Source organism: Halichoerus grypus, chromosome 6, assembly GCF_964656455.1.
Source record: "Halichoerus grypus chromosome 6, mHalGry1.hap1.1, whole genome shotgun sequence".
Taxonomy (NCBI): domain Eukaryota; kingdom Metazoa; phylum Chordata; class Mammalia; order Carnivora; family Phocidae; genus Halichoerus; species Halichoerus grypus.
The window spans coordinates 135,022,056-135,035,351 of NC_135717.1; the positions used below are offsets into that span (position 1 = coordinate 135,022,056).

The 13,296-nt window shown below is 35.6% G+C and overlaps 1 protein-coding gene across 1 annotated transcript in view; it reads left to right on the forward strand.

Annotated features, from left to right (window-relative positions):
- The window catches only part of TRHDE (thyrotropin releasing hormone degrading enzyme), a 367,225-nt gene that overhangs the window by 197,754 nt on the left and 156,175 nt on the right, over positions 1 to 13,296 (forward strand). The window contains exon 6 of the mRNA XM_078076295.1: positions 13,119 to 13,256. Within this exon, the coding sequence (XP_077932421.1) occupies positions 13,119 to 13,256 (138 nt within the window). The remainder of the gene's footprint in view (positions 1 to 13,118; positions 13,257 to 13,296) is intronic.

The following is a 13,296-nucleotide window of genomic DNA, read 5'->3' on the forward strand; positions in this document are numbered from 1 at the left end:
ACTGTCTCAGTCCATAACACTTTATGGGACTTTTTTCTTCCCTATTTTCATCAAGGTTACTTTCACACTGTTCAGATGTTACCAGACAAGAATGTGAGAAAGGGAAGTAGTGAGTTCAAGTGATATGAATAAAAAAAAATGTAAAAGGGCATCCTGTGAAGAGAAAGGTAAAAAAAACAAAAACAAAAAACAACAAAAAACCCCACAAAGGGTAATAAGATAGTTTGAGGTTGTTGAAGATTTTGCCTCAATTATACCTTTAACACTTGTTTTTTGTTTTTTGTTTTTTTAAGATTTTATTTATTTATTTGAGAGAGAGAGAGAGCACAAGTGAGGGGAGTGGCAGAGGGAGAGGGAGAAGCAGACTCCCCGCTGAGCAAGGAGCCTGATGCGGGACTCGATCCCAGGACCCTGAGATCATGGCCTGAGCTGAAGGCAGACGCTTAACTGACTGAGCCACCCAGGTGCCCATACCATTAACATTTGAAATGATAAAGACTTAGGTTGATTTACTGTGTAGCATTAAACATTTTGTCTTGAGAGTACACCTCTTTGTTACCATCTTTCCTAAGAGTTTGAAGAGTGTGGTAATGGCTAGACCACCATGCAGTCCACAGCTCAGGCAGTTCTCCTCAACCACGATTCCAAAAAGATGATTTGGGGTAGAACATGTTTTGGCATTGAGCTAAATAACCTCTGTGGATCTACATTCACAAACGTAGGAAAGCCCCTTTATATGAAACCATTTATATCTTTGGCTTTTCACCTCTCCCTCCGATTGATGAAATAGAATTCTTTACAATGATCAGAGTGCTGTCTTTTGTCTTATTTGTGTTATATTTTCTTTAAAAATTAAGATATGTGGGAATGCTTTCTTTACCTACTCCAGATACAACTGTGTCCGATTAATTCCTTTAATCATTCTATTTTCTCTTCTCTACATATAGTCCGGTGATGCCTTTCTTGAGTGCTGTTAACGATGTACCAGCTCAATAATTTTATGTAAACTACTTTGATGGATTGCTGTTACTTGTTTGCCATTACATTCAGTCATACATTTCATTCATTCTCTTTATTAATTAAGTAAAAGAATTATCAAGCACTTAAAATGAGGCCTTTGTTTTGCTAATTTCTGTGGAACAAACCTCATGGTATTATAAGCATGGAACTGCTATATATCAGTTTCTTGTATACACTGTATTCTGTTTTTGGTGTAGTGGTTTCAGTTAGCAGGTGTGGTTAAATTAGTATTTTTTGGCTCTTAGTTGACCAATCATGCCTCTGTCAGAAGTTGCTTTGTTTATGGAATAGCTCAATCAGACTGTTCATGTTCATAGATACATTTGGAAAATTAGCACAGTTGGTCTCACAAGATTAGTCAAATGATGGAATAATAGAACATTTAGCTACCTATTATTATGTTTATATTACATGGCTCAAACATGTTCTCTAATATTTAATCACATTTATCTGGTTACAGTAGCCATTTCTTTTCATTTAGATTTTGAGTGTCTTTCTGCTCAGTTAAGTTCTGCGTTTGAGTCCTGTTCTTTCTGTAAGCTTCACAAATTTACTTGGAAGATAAGTACTTTATGAAGAAGACTTGTGTTCTCTTGGCTGTCGTGGTAGTGGTGGTGGTGGTAGAATGGCATATTTTCATTTAAATATTATTTATTTCCAAAGTTGTCTGATTAAAGATAAGATTAGGTCAGTTGCTCCTTCAGAGTGGATTTGGCATTAATTATATTCTCTTTCCAACTATCCACATAATTGGTCCGATTTGAAGAATCTTAAGCATAATACACTATTGAAGATGACTAATTAAAAATAAAAGCTCTTTAAATAAAGGTTTTGCCTTAGTTTTAAGGCAATAAGGAGCTTTTCCTGGAATTGTTGGCTTGTTTTGAGACCTGACTAGCAATATCACTTCCCAAGCCTGAAAATAATTTGGCTTCTCACAACAAAATAACATTTTACTATTTGTTGCTAAGCATTTTGTTGGCATTTTTGGGCCCTTAATTGACAAAATATTTCCAGGGATCAATCTATATTGACTCATTTTTCACTATTTAACAAACATTTATTGGATACCCATTTTTTTTTTTGCTAGTTTTTCTGCCAGAGATGGGGAGCACACTGATAAGTGTGAAATATCAAATCCTCACAGATGTCTTTTACCAGGTTAGTTGAATTATTTTCATCAGAGTAATGTTACTTTACAGTTTCCTAGAATGAGGTTCAGTTCCTTTTTTCTACCTATTCCATGGATTAAATTTTTGACTCTTGACACTTACTAGTTGTGTGATCTTGTTTCTTCATCTTCAAAATATGTATGAAATAACCCATGCTGTTTTTGTCATGGGATAGTTTCAAGAATAAAAAAAAAATGTTGTTTTTACTATCATTGTCACCAGTATTATTGTACTCTTAGGTACTTAAGTGTAATGGTATTACCTTTAGGGTCCAAAAATTATCTTTCAGTGGAGAATATTGTGAATCACATATTCAAAATTAATAATTACCAGAGGGGAGGTGGTTAGGGGGATGGGTGAAACAGGTGTTGGAGATTAGGGAGTGCATCTGTTGTGATGAGCACAGGGTGATGTATGGAAGTGTTGAATTACTATATTGTACCCCTGAAGCTAAAATAACACTGTATGTTAACTAACTGGAATTAAAATAAAAGCTTTTAAGAAAGAAAAAAAAAAACTGTGTAGAATCAGAAAAAACAAAACAGAACAAAGCCAGCCACAGGGAAGCCTGTGAGTAGACACATGCACACCTGTGTGCTAGTACGTTTGCAATGAGTGATTTGCTTCATGTCTACACCATAGCTGTCATGGAAATTAGCCACACAATCTCAGCATTGGCTTCAGTGGCTGAAGAAAGTGGGTGAACAACATTCTAGGCCAGATCAGCATTTGCTACAATTAAGCAAAGATGATAAATCTGATTTTCCTGACTGTAACTAGACTCAAGAACAGAATTTCCATCTGAGTTCACCTCAGTCCTTATTAAACAAACTCTCCGTTGATTTTGGTGGCATCTCAGTGCTAGGTCAGCCCTGCTAGCTGGGCTAGCAATGGGCCTGGGTCATGCCCATAACCAATCTCTCTGGTTATACCAGAAGCAGTGTTTTATGTCCATTGGGTCTTAGTTGAGTTTGAGAATGGTTTCCAATGGGGTGCATACAAAGAGTTGCTCTATTATTTCTTCTAATTCTGGCCAACGTGGTGCAGTGGCTAAGAGCATGGACTCTAGAGCCAAACTGCCCAGGTTCAATCCCCAGTTCTTAGGCAACCTTGAGCAAGCCAGTGAACTTTCTATAAAATGAGGATCACAATAGTATCACCCATTATTATTAATAATAATACCATAAAAATTAGTAAGAGCAAAGAAAGTGCCTTTCACAAAATACTTTTGAGTATACCTATTTCATTTCTGAATGATGCTAGAATACTAATATTTTAATACTTTTGCACTTTATAAATGAATTGCTAGTCCAGATTTTGCATTCTGAATGTTGAAAATTTTCTCTATTAATACCACAATCAACGTATAGATATTATAGTAGCTTACTTGGAGATCTGGGAATAAATATGGAACTTCCTTTCTGAATTGGTTAACTTTCTGGGCCATAAGTGCCGTGTATGTTCTGGAGTTGTTACGGGTTTAAATCTTTCAAATTTGAAAAAAAATAATACTTTTTATTTTCATTGAAAATACAGACTTCTATGATCTGGCAACAAATGTAAAGTGTTTTTTTTTAAGATTTTATTTATTTGAGAGAGAGAGAGAAAGCAGGAGGAGGGGCAGGGTGGGGAGGGAGAGAGAATCTTGAGTAGATTCTGTGCTGAGCATGGAGCCTGATGCGGAACCCCATCTCACGACCCTCAGATCATGACCTGAGCTGAAACCAAGAGTTGGATGTTTAACCAGCTGAGCCCCCTAGGTGCCCCAACAAATGTAAAGTTTTATCAGGCTAGGTTATTTAATGAACTGACCATTTATAGCACTAAATATTGAAATTAAAGTACAGAAAATGTGCTAATAAATTTCATTCATCAAGTTAATAAGAATTTTATTACAGATTAAGGTCATTTGAATTATTATTTATTTCACAAATTAAAATAACATAAAATGAATTAGCCACTTGGTATCCATGTTAATAACTTCAGGGAGTTGATTAGCTTATCCTTGGAATTCTTCCAGACTGAATGGTATAAGAAAGTTTCCTTTAGAATTTATTTATTTATTTATTTATTTAAAAGATTTTTTTTTTATTTATTTGACAGAGAGAGACACAGCGAGAGAGGGAACACAAGTAGGGGGGAGTGGGAGAGAGAGAAGCAGACTTCCCACGGAGCAGGGAGCCCGATGTGGGGCTCGATCCCAGGACCCTGGGACCATGACCTGTGCCGAAGGCAGACGCTTAAAGACTGAGCCACCCAGACACCCCTCCTTTAGAATTTAAACAGAAATTGATTATGTTTAAGATAATTAGTCAGTATGCATTTAAAAATATTCCAAATTACATTTTATCAATTAAATATTATAGTGCCGTCATTAGCTTATTATTAATGTGTCTGCAAAATATTAGTGAGTCCTTGTGATGGACGTGAGAAGCAAATGCATGGTTATCAAAGAAGATTGGCAAATTTTATTTCATTGAAATGCCTTATTGGCCTGTCAAAAAAATTAAGCGTAGAAATAGAGAAAAAGATTCTCACTGCCAAAGTCGAGATAGGATTATTAGAAAAGATGAAGAAACTATTCTCTGTCTGAAGTTTCAAATCTATGGAAAGGATCCTGAAGTGACATGTGGAAGAGCAAGAATTAGTTCCTGCTAACCAGCAAAGGACAGGAAGTAAATCTCCCTTACTAAACAACATGCTTTCATCAGGTTAGAGAGTTTATTCTACCCTCATTTCTCAGAATTTAACCCCAAGTATAGCATCTCTGAGGTGTTCAATAATAAAAGTCTGGTCAAAAGTTAACAAAAAAATTATGAAATGAGGGTCAATAGATCACTTATGAAAGATTATAACAGTTTCTGTACCTCTATTAGGAACTCATTCATTGACTTAAAAAGGATATTAAGATTTACAATATATATAACAGCATTGGGTAAATGTTTGAAGGAAAACCAAGAGAAAGGTGTCAAGAAATCCTAAAAAGTGAAGGGAAGTTAAATGATATGAACATTTTAAGAGTGTTGTATGAAAGCATATGGCATGTGGTTATTATTCACAGTGATTTTTTGGGCTGCTAGAATCAGAATGAGCTATGTAATTAGACAACCTGTTCATAATTATTACCGTGATTGACATTGTTTGAAGCACATTCATGATTGTTCCATAAGACCCAGGATTATCATAATTAATGAAAACATGAGTGACTAATTGATGATAACTTCTGCCCTATCAATACTGCTATACTTTTCAGGGTCTTGAGTAAGTCTGCAGAAGGTTTGTAATTTACTTGTATATGATGCAGTACATTTTGTGTTTCATCTTAGCATTTTCCCATAGCTGTCCCACATTTTGGATAATATGAGATGTGACACATTCAACTTGGATGTTACAAACAAAACATAAGGCAGCTGAAGGATGTAGTCACGGGAGAGACAATTTAACTGATTTTCTCTGTGTTAGTAACATGTGAGAATATAGCAGTTCATAGAAACCTGTGCAGGGGGTTATTTGGGGCTATGAGAGGCTTACAAAGTCATTTGAGATAGGCTTATAGAAATATAATTGCTTTTTTAGTTTATGCATTGAATAAGGCATCTTAGAACATTTGTGGCTTGGCAGGAGATAAAATGTGGTTGATAGTTAAAAGAAATAAGAACATACAGAACTCATTTTAGTTACTTACTGTAAAGCTTGTGTAAAATCCCAGAATAATGTTATATCATTAGAGATCTGCTGGATTATTATGTTTATGTATCATTTTCTGTTAAAGGTTATGTAAACAAATACAGAAGTAAAATTTTCAGTATAGTGCTTGTTTCATCATAGGCGTTAATGGTGATTATTTTAAAAATTATTCTTTAGTGGCTAGTATACATGTGTGTTTACACAAGTTTGATTTTAATATAAATGGAGTGCTTTAACAAACTGCCCATGAAAATAATTATTAACATCTTGGGCATGTGTCTTTTAAACATGAGATTTTAAAATGTTAATTTTTAAGATCCATTGCTATAGGGAAGCACCATTTATTTTCACTAGCTCTTTAGTTTTATTTCATCTATCCATATGATTTAGCTGTCTATAAAATGTTAACTAATCAGCTAAATAATGACATAATATTTCACAAGTACATTTAGCTAACTTTCAACTGAATAAAGTTTGAAATACTTTTGGACATTTTAGAACTTTGTAAAAGTAGGACAACAATATAAAATTACAGGGTAAAATTCTTTGAATATTTTAGGAAACTTGGAATCCAAATAATTTCTGATTTTTACAAATATGATATTGTGTTGTTTACAAAGATGATAATTGTGGTTACAGGGATACCGTATCACATAAATAAGACCTTACTAATATTTTTCCTCCATATATTTGCTCTTCTTTTTTGAATTCTTGGTCATATTCCTCGGCTTTAACTTTTGCCATGTGAATAAGTCACAAAGAACAAGACTGAAAAAACCAAACTATGCAAAGCTCTATCATTTGTTCTAGTCTTGTGTAGAAAGGGGCTCAGATGAGTAATGCTTTATGTGGCATTTTGTTGAACCTTTGAAATCTTAAAAGTCTTTTATCTCATGGTAGAGTAGATTTCCAGAGGGGTAAAACATAAATAACATATTATATCTTATTTCCTTGTATTGATAGATCAATTGAGGTTGAATCGACCTGGTCAGAGACACTGAAAGCATTTCTACCCATAACCTTCCCTCTATTCTCTACTCCCATAGTACTTTATTTATGCTACTAATATTTCACCCATTGGGTGGCACTAATGATTTGTACACTTATCTGTCTCCCTTAGCATAATGGGAGTTGCTTGGAGGCAGAAATTGGGTCCCAGCTGTGTTTGTTTCCCCAGCCTCTAAAAGGATGTCCCATATACAAAGCAATCAGTAAGCATGTATAGAATTAGATTGCATTGTTCAAATATTTTTTGTCAGATATTCTTACTGATTTGACTCTATGGATTAGAAAAGTACCTTTATCTATATCCAACAGGACATCTAGATTTTAGAGAAATAATTGCTATGATGTCTTATAGTCACAGATAGTGTCCATACTGTGTGTTCTTTAGCATAATTATGCAATATTGCCCTATATTTGTTTCTGGTTGCTCCTCGCCCTAGTCCACTTTCCAGTATTTGTTCATAATCTCTCTAAATGTAGGTCTGGTGATGTCACTTCTTAATTCTAGCTTCCTCACTTGGCATGGAGGATCCTTGATGATTTTGTTCTTGTCTATCTCTCCGTGATAATCACTAGTCATTTACCCCATTGTAAATGACTTCTGCCACACAAAAATTGGTAGTCTCCCAAACAAGCCGTTAAATCTCCATGACTTTTCCAAGATACTCCTTTCTGTCCCAAATGCCCTTTTCTGCTGTTTCTGTCTAGAAAACTCAAATCATCCTTAAAAATTCAACACCGACTCTCAGTTCACAGGCTTTTCTTGCCTTCCCCCAGGCAGAACAAATCACAGCCTTCTTTGTATAGGCACACCATCTCCTGAACCTGCTTCCACTTTTACATACAGCAGGTGGTTTCGTAATACTTGTTTTCATCACTGTCTCTCCTCTTACTACTCTAAAATCTTTGAAGGTCGAGTCCATGTCTTTGTTATCTTTTATCTTCAGAACCAGGCATACCATCTGGGATATAGCAGGTGCTCAATAAATATTTGTAGAACACATTCTCTTATTTAATCTTCACAACCACATATGTTTACAAATGAAGGTGCTGAAGTCTAAAAATACTGAGTAACTTGCTCAAGGTCACACAGCTAGTGAATGGCAGATACTTTACTTCGAGCGTAGGACACTTTCATCAACTTCGCAGGAGCGCACCTGCCTTTTCTCCCAGGAATACCAAAGAGCCATTTGTGTTCACATCCATCCTCCTAGAAAATTGAGTCCTTGTGGCCTCCCTGATATAACCCACTGCTGCCCTGAGAATGGTTTTCTTTTTGCTCTTTTCATGCCTATGAGCACCTCACCACTACTTGAATTGGCTCAGGCTTGGCTGTCATCTTCGTCTGGTTTGATGTATCTGACTTTCTTTGATCTTGATTCAGATTAGTTTCTGATTGTTTTTCTTTCTTTCCTGGTGGCAAAGTGTCCGCCTTATATTGCTCTTCATTAGAACTACTCGGACTTCCTGTAGAAACTTGATGATAGTACCTCCTGTTTTCCTACTCATCACCATGCCTGTGGCTGGACCAGGCATATTCACTGTTAACCCTTTAGAATTTGGCATGTCCAGGCAGAAGCCATTTTGAGATGTTAAGGAATATCATTAGTCAAGTGTATCTAACGCTGCAATAAGAATTCTTTTTTTTAATTTTATTTTACTGTTATGTCAGTCACCATACATCATTAGTTTTTGATATAGTGATCCACGATTCGTTGTTTTCGTATAACACCCAGTGCTCCATGCAGTACGTGCCCTTCTTAATAACTCCCTTCACGTATGTTACTAAACACCAGTCTATGAAATGCTAATATTGTAAGAAATAATAAAAAAAGAGTAGATTCTGAGATTTTATTTATATTTTTATACGAACTACAATTTACTGCCAAAAGTTGATTACACTTGCTCCTTAGATGCAGGCCTTTACTTTCAGTTGCCTGTAGCATATTGCCTTTTGGGTGTTTACCGTCACATTACCTGTAACATGTCTAGAAGTGATCTTTTTAACTTGCCCTCCAAAGCAAACTTTTTTCCACTACTCCATTTCTTTCAGTAGCTTCCCGCTCCCCTTTAAAAAAATTCCATCAAGTCATCTCTTAATACTTTCTCTCCATCATCTGCTAAGGGAGCCAGGGCATTGAGGTATCAATGTTGGTGGGTTTTTTCACTCAAAATATCTCTCAGATACAACAGTCCTTCGGCAGCACCTTGTTCTAATACATCATCACCACCTCCCCTCTGAGTACTATAGCCACTTTCTACCTCCCGTCTCTGCATACATCAAGCCTCCCTGGATACCACAGATAAGTTAATTTTCCTAAGACACTACTTTTATCATGTCATTATGCCTGCTACTGCCTATTTATTAAGACCAAACTCTTCTACCTGTACCTGAGGATTCACACAGAGGAGCTTTTTTTCATGTTTTCTCTGCCTGGATTTGTCCTTTTTTAAAAAGCTGCTTCCCCCATTCATCTAAGTAACCCTTCATCCTTCAACAACCCACTTTAATGTCACTTCCTTTTGAAGCCGTTTCTGAACTAATTAATCATTTCATCCTTTGTGTTTTATAACATCCATCATATTGTAATACAGTTAGCTGTTTATTGGTCTTTCTCTTACACTTTTGAGTTCTTTAAGGTTAGGGACTAAGTTTCAGTCATATATTTCCTCCCCAGACACAGCACAATATCTGGCACAGAGTAGGAATTGAATACATATTTGTTAAATGAACGAATAAAAAAAAATAAAGGGGGCTTTCTTTTTTTCCATGTGTTATTCTCAACTCTGAGTTTATTCACACTTTCTTTACCTACCTGAAAAATCTTTTCACTATTCTCCAAAAATTCAAATGTAATATCTTTTTGAAAATAGTTCAATACAAAATGATATATTTGGTATTATTTGAACTGTTTAAATGTAGACACATATTGCAACAACTCCAAGAAGGGTCTATATTAGAGTGGTAGGATTTATTCTTACTATTAACATTAAACTTATTTAAACAAATTTTAAAGTTCCACATTTTACCTTGTTGTGCTGCTTTGATAGAATAGCTTCATGGTGACGTTAAAATATGAACTAGAATAAAAGCTGTTAAATATGCACCATAAATATATTATTCCCTACACACACACACACACACACACACACACACACACACACACACACCCTTTAAAGTTCCTTCAGGGATCAGAACAAATTCTACTTCTTCCATTAAACTTTGTATAAATAATTCCATTTTACAGATTTTTTCCCTCAGATTTCCTTTGGCATTTCTAGTGTGTAAGAGAAAACCATTATTTTGTTCAGTGTTTGTGCTTTTATCTCATATTAGAGCCAGGATTTCTTGAACTTTATTTTGAAACTTTCATGGTCTCAGGTTGGCAATTAATCAATACTTTGTAATTGTTGCTGTTACTATTATTGTTGTTGTGGATCAAGGGGGGAAGGGCCCCAACAGGTGACTAATAAGCTAAGACCTTTTTTTTTTTTATTATTTTATAACGACACAAGTTTTGATAAAAAATTAACACCTGGAAACTCTTTGTAGTTTTGTTAAATTGGGTTTGCCTCTGGCTAGAATTTTTTTTTCTTCCTTAATTTAAAGTGTTCTCTCTTCTGAGTTTTGTGAGTGTTCTTCTGCCAGTCTTTTCTTTCTTCTTCTTCTTTTTTTTTTCTCCTCTGTTTTAATCTCTTTTAATGCTTTTTGTTTCTCAATTACACAATGTCATTTTCTCCAACAGTTGGCTAATGACTCAACATCATTACTAAATTTAAACAGTTTCTTGAAATTCTACCAATGAGGCAACATATCATGTATAACTTATATTTCCTTAAACAAGAGAGTTTCATTTTAGAAATTTACCTTAGGTTTCACATTTGTAATTACTTAGCCATTTACTTTATATCATTTAAAAATCACATTGCGGGGCGCCTGGGTGGCTCAGTTGGTTAAGCGACTGCCTTCGGCTCAGGTCATGATCCTGGAGTCCCTGGATCGAGTCCCGCATCGGGCTCCCTGCTCAGCGGGGAGCCTGCTTCTCCCTCTGACCCTCTCCCCTCTCATGTGCTCTCTCTCTCTCATTCTCTCTGTCTCAAATAAATAAAATCTTTAAAAAAAAATAAAATAAAATAAAAATCACATTGCTAGCAAACTAAGATATGTGGACTAAATTTTCATATTGATCATATATATTTACTGTTGCTAAATATTAAAAATTAGGATTCAAATAAAACACCATTTTAAGTTTATTTTACACTGTGGTTTCGATCAGATGTTTGAGTTACATAATGGAGTGGGCAATCACTATTTAAAGAATTGAATATTATTTTTCCTTCAGAATGAAAACCACATCTTCAATTGGTATTTCTTATAAATAAAAGTGTTCATTGGTCAAGTTGAAGTATGATGATATATTCCATGTTCCCACCCATTAATTTCAATATCAAATAGTTTCAATGTGCATTTTTAAATTGAATGAGTAACAAGATTGCATACCTGCTTAAAAGTAACATTAATATTTTCATTTTGGAAATACACGATTTTCTCTTATTCTCTCAGTCTAGGCCATCTGTCTTTTTAGTCTTAAAATTTTAAATCACAAGGTCCAATTTCACTCTCCTTAATTTGTCTTGAATTAGGAACTTACTCTGAGAAGAAATACAGTATTAGTTTATGTCATAATTGTCAGTTTGTTGTAAGTTTGAACTTCTCACCGTGGGCTCTTACTCTCTGGAGCAGACTTCTGGGACCGTTCAATCCCAGTACAGTGCGATGGAGTATAGACCATTGGTGTGAAACTCTCAGACCAAAAAAGGACTGAAGAAATTAGATCTATAGTCCACAGACTATAAAAATATCCTATTAGAAATAAACATTATAGTATACAGTTGGCTGGAGAACTAATTAAATTATTGATTAAACATACTAAATCATTGAACAAATGATGATGAAGTAAGATGCTTCTTTAAAGCCAGATTTAAAGAACACACATATATAATGCCTAGTTAACTATTCCTTTTTTAGCATAGTTATTCTCCATTTCCATTTTTGTAAAAATCCAGGATTGGTGTACTCCCAGCTTGAAATTACAACTCACTCAGAAATAACATGCTGTTTATCTGCTGGCTCAAAACTAGGAGGCTCCAGGAGTGAGCTCAGAATTAGCTATAGCAATTTAAGTCTTGCGGTCTTTAATCTCTGTAATGATACTCCTCAGGTCCCAACTACCTAGGGGCTATTTAGCCCTTGTTATCTCTTGCAACTTCTTTTCTCTCTCCCTCCTCCCTCAATGAAGGCAGGAGGCCAGGAGGACTAATAGCTGCCAGCATTTTTGTTAACAAAACCCAAGCTGTTTCCTTAAAGCAGGCTTCTTAAAACAAAACGACAGAGAAGTACTTTTTCTTTACAGTTGATTTCTAACATAACAAATCAGCTCTTATCAGAGCAAATACAAAGGTCTAAACATCACACAGAATAGAAGTCTTATGATTTCGTTTGTTTTCATAACTTTATGGTAATGGTTATTAATACCTATTGCTCTCCACTTTATGTTCATTATCCGGAAGTCGCATATATATCCACAGATACTACAGTTTTATGTCAATATACCTTTTGCTATTTGTTGTGGTCTCCTGAGATTCTTTCAGAAGATAAATGGTGTGTGTGTGTGTGTGTGTGTGTGTGTGTGTGTGTGTGTGTGTGTTAGAAAATGAGGTCGGGGGAGGAGGGAAGAAAAGTGGACAGATCAGTGAAGGAGAGAATAAGGTGTTCAAATGGTATTACCAATAAATGGTATAAACAGCAAAATGGCCCTGAAATCCAGAAATTTAATTCTTACTCCGCTGACGAACTTAACTAAAAAGGTTATTTGGGACTGGAACTGTCGCCTTGATCCTGTAGAACACACAAACAAGCTTAGTGTGTTTCATTTACATGCCCACTGTCTGAATTTGCTCTAACCACTGTTAAGGCACCGTCCACTGTTTTTAAATCTATTTAGGGCCCATTGTAACACATTGATTTTGTTTCATGTTGTGCTCAAATCAACCACCTTCATTTTAGAGTAACTTAGAGGCATTTTGTTTACTGGGTTCTCTTTGGAGTTCAGTCTCACCACATAGGCCTACGAGCATCATCAATGAAGTAACACACGTTCTGTCAATGTTGTCACATGCATTCTGTCACAACCATGAACCACCTATGATATTGCCCCGTCTACTGTATTGCAGGAAAAACAGAGGTTTCTGACGGATGTTCTGCATGAAGTGATGCTGCTTGACGGCTTGGCCAGTTCCCATCCAGTATCACAGGAAGTGCTACAGGCAACAGATATTGACAGGGTGTTTGACTGGATCGCCTATAAAAAGGTGGGAATAGATAAGAGCCAAGTGCCAATTGGATGTTTCA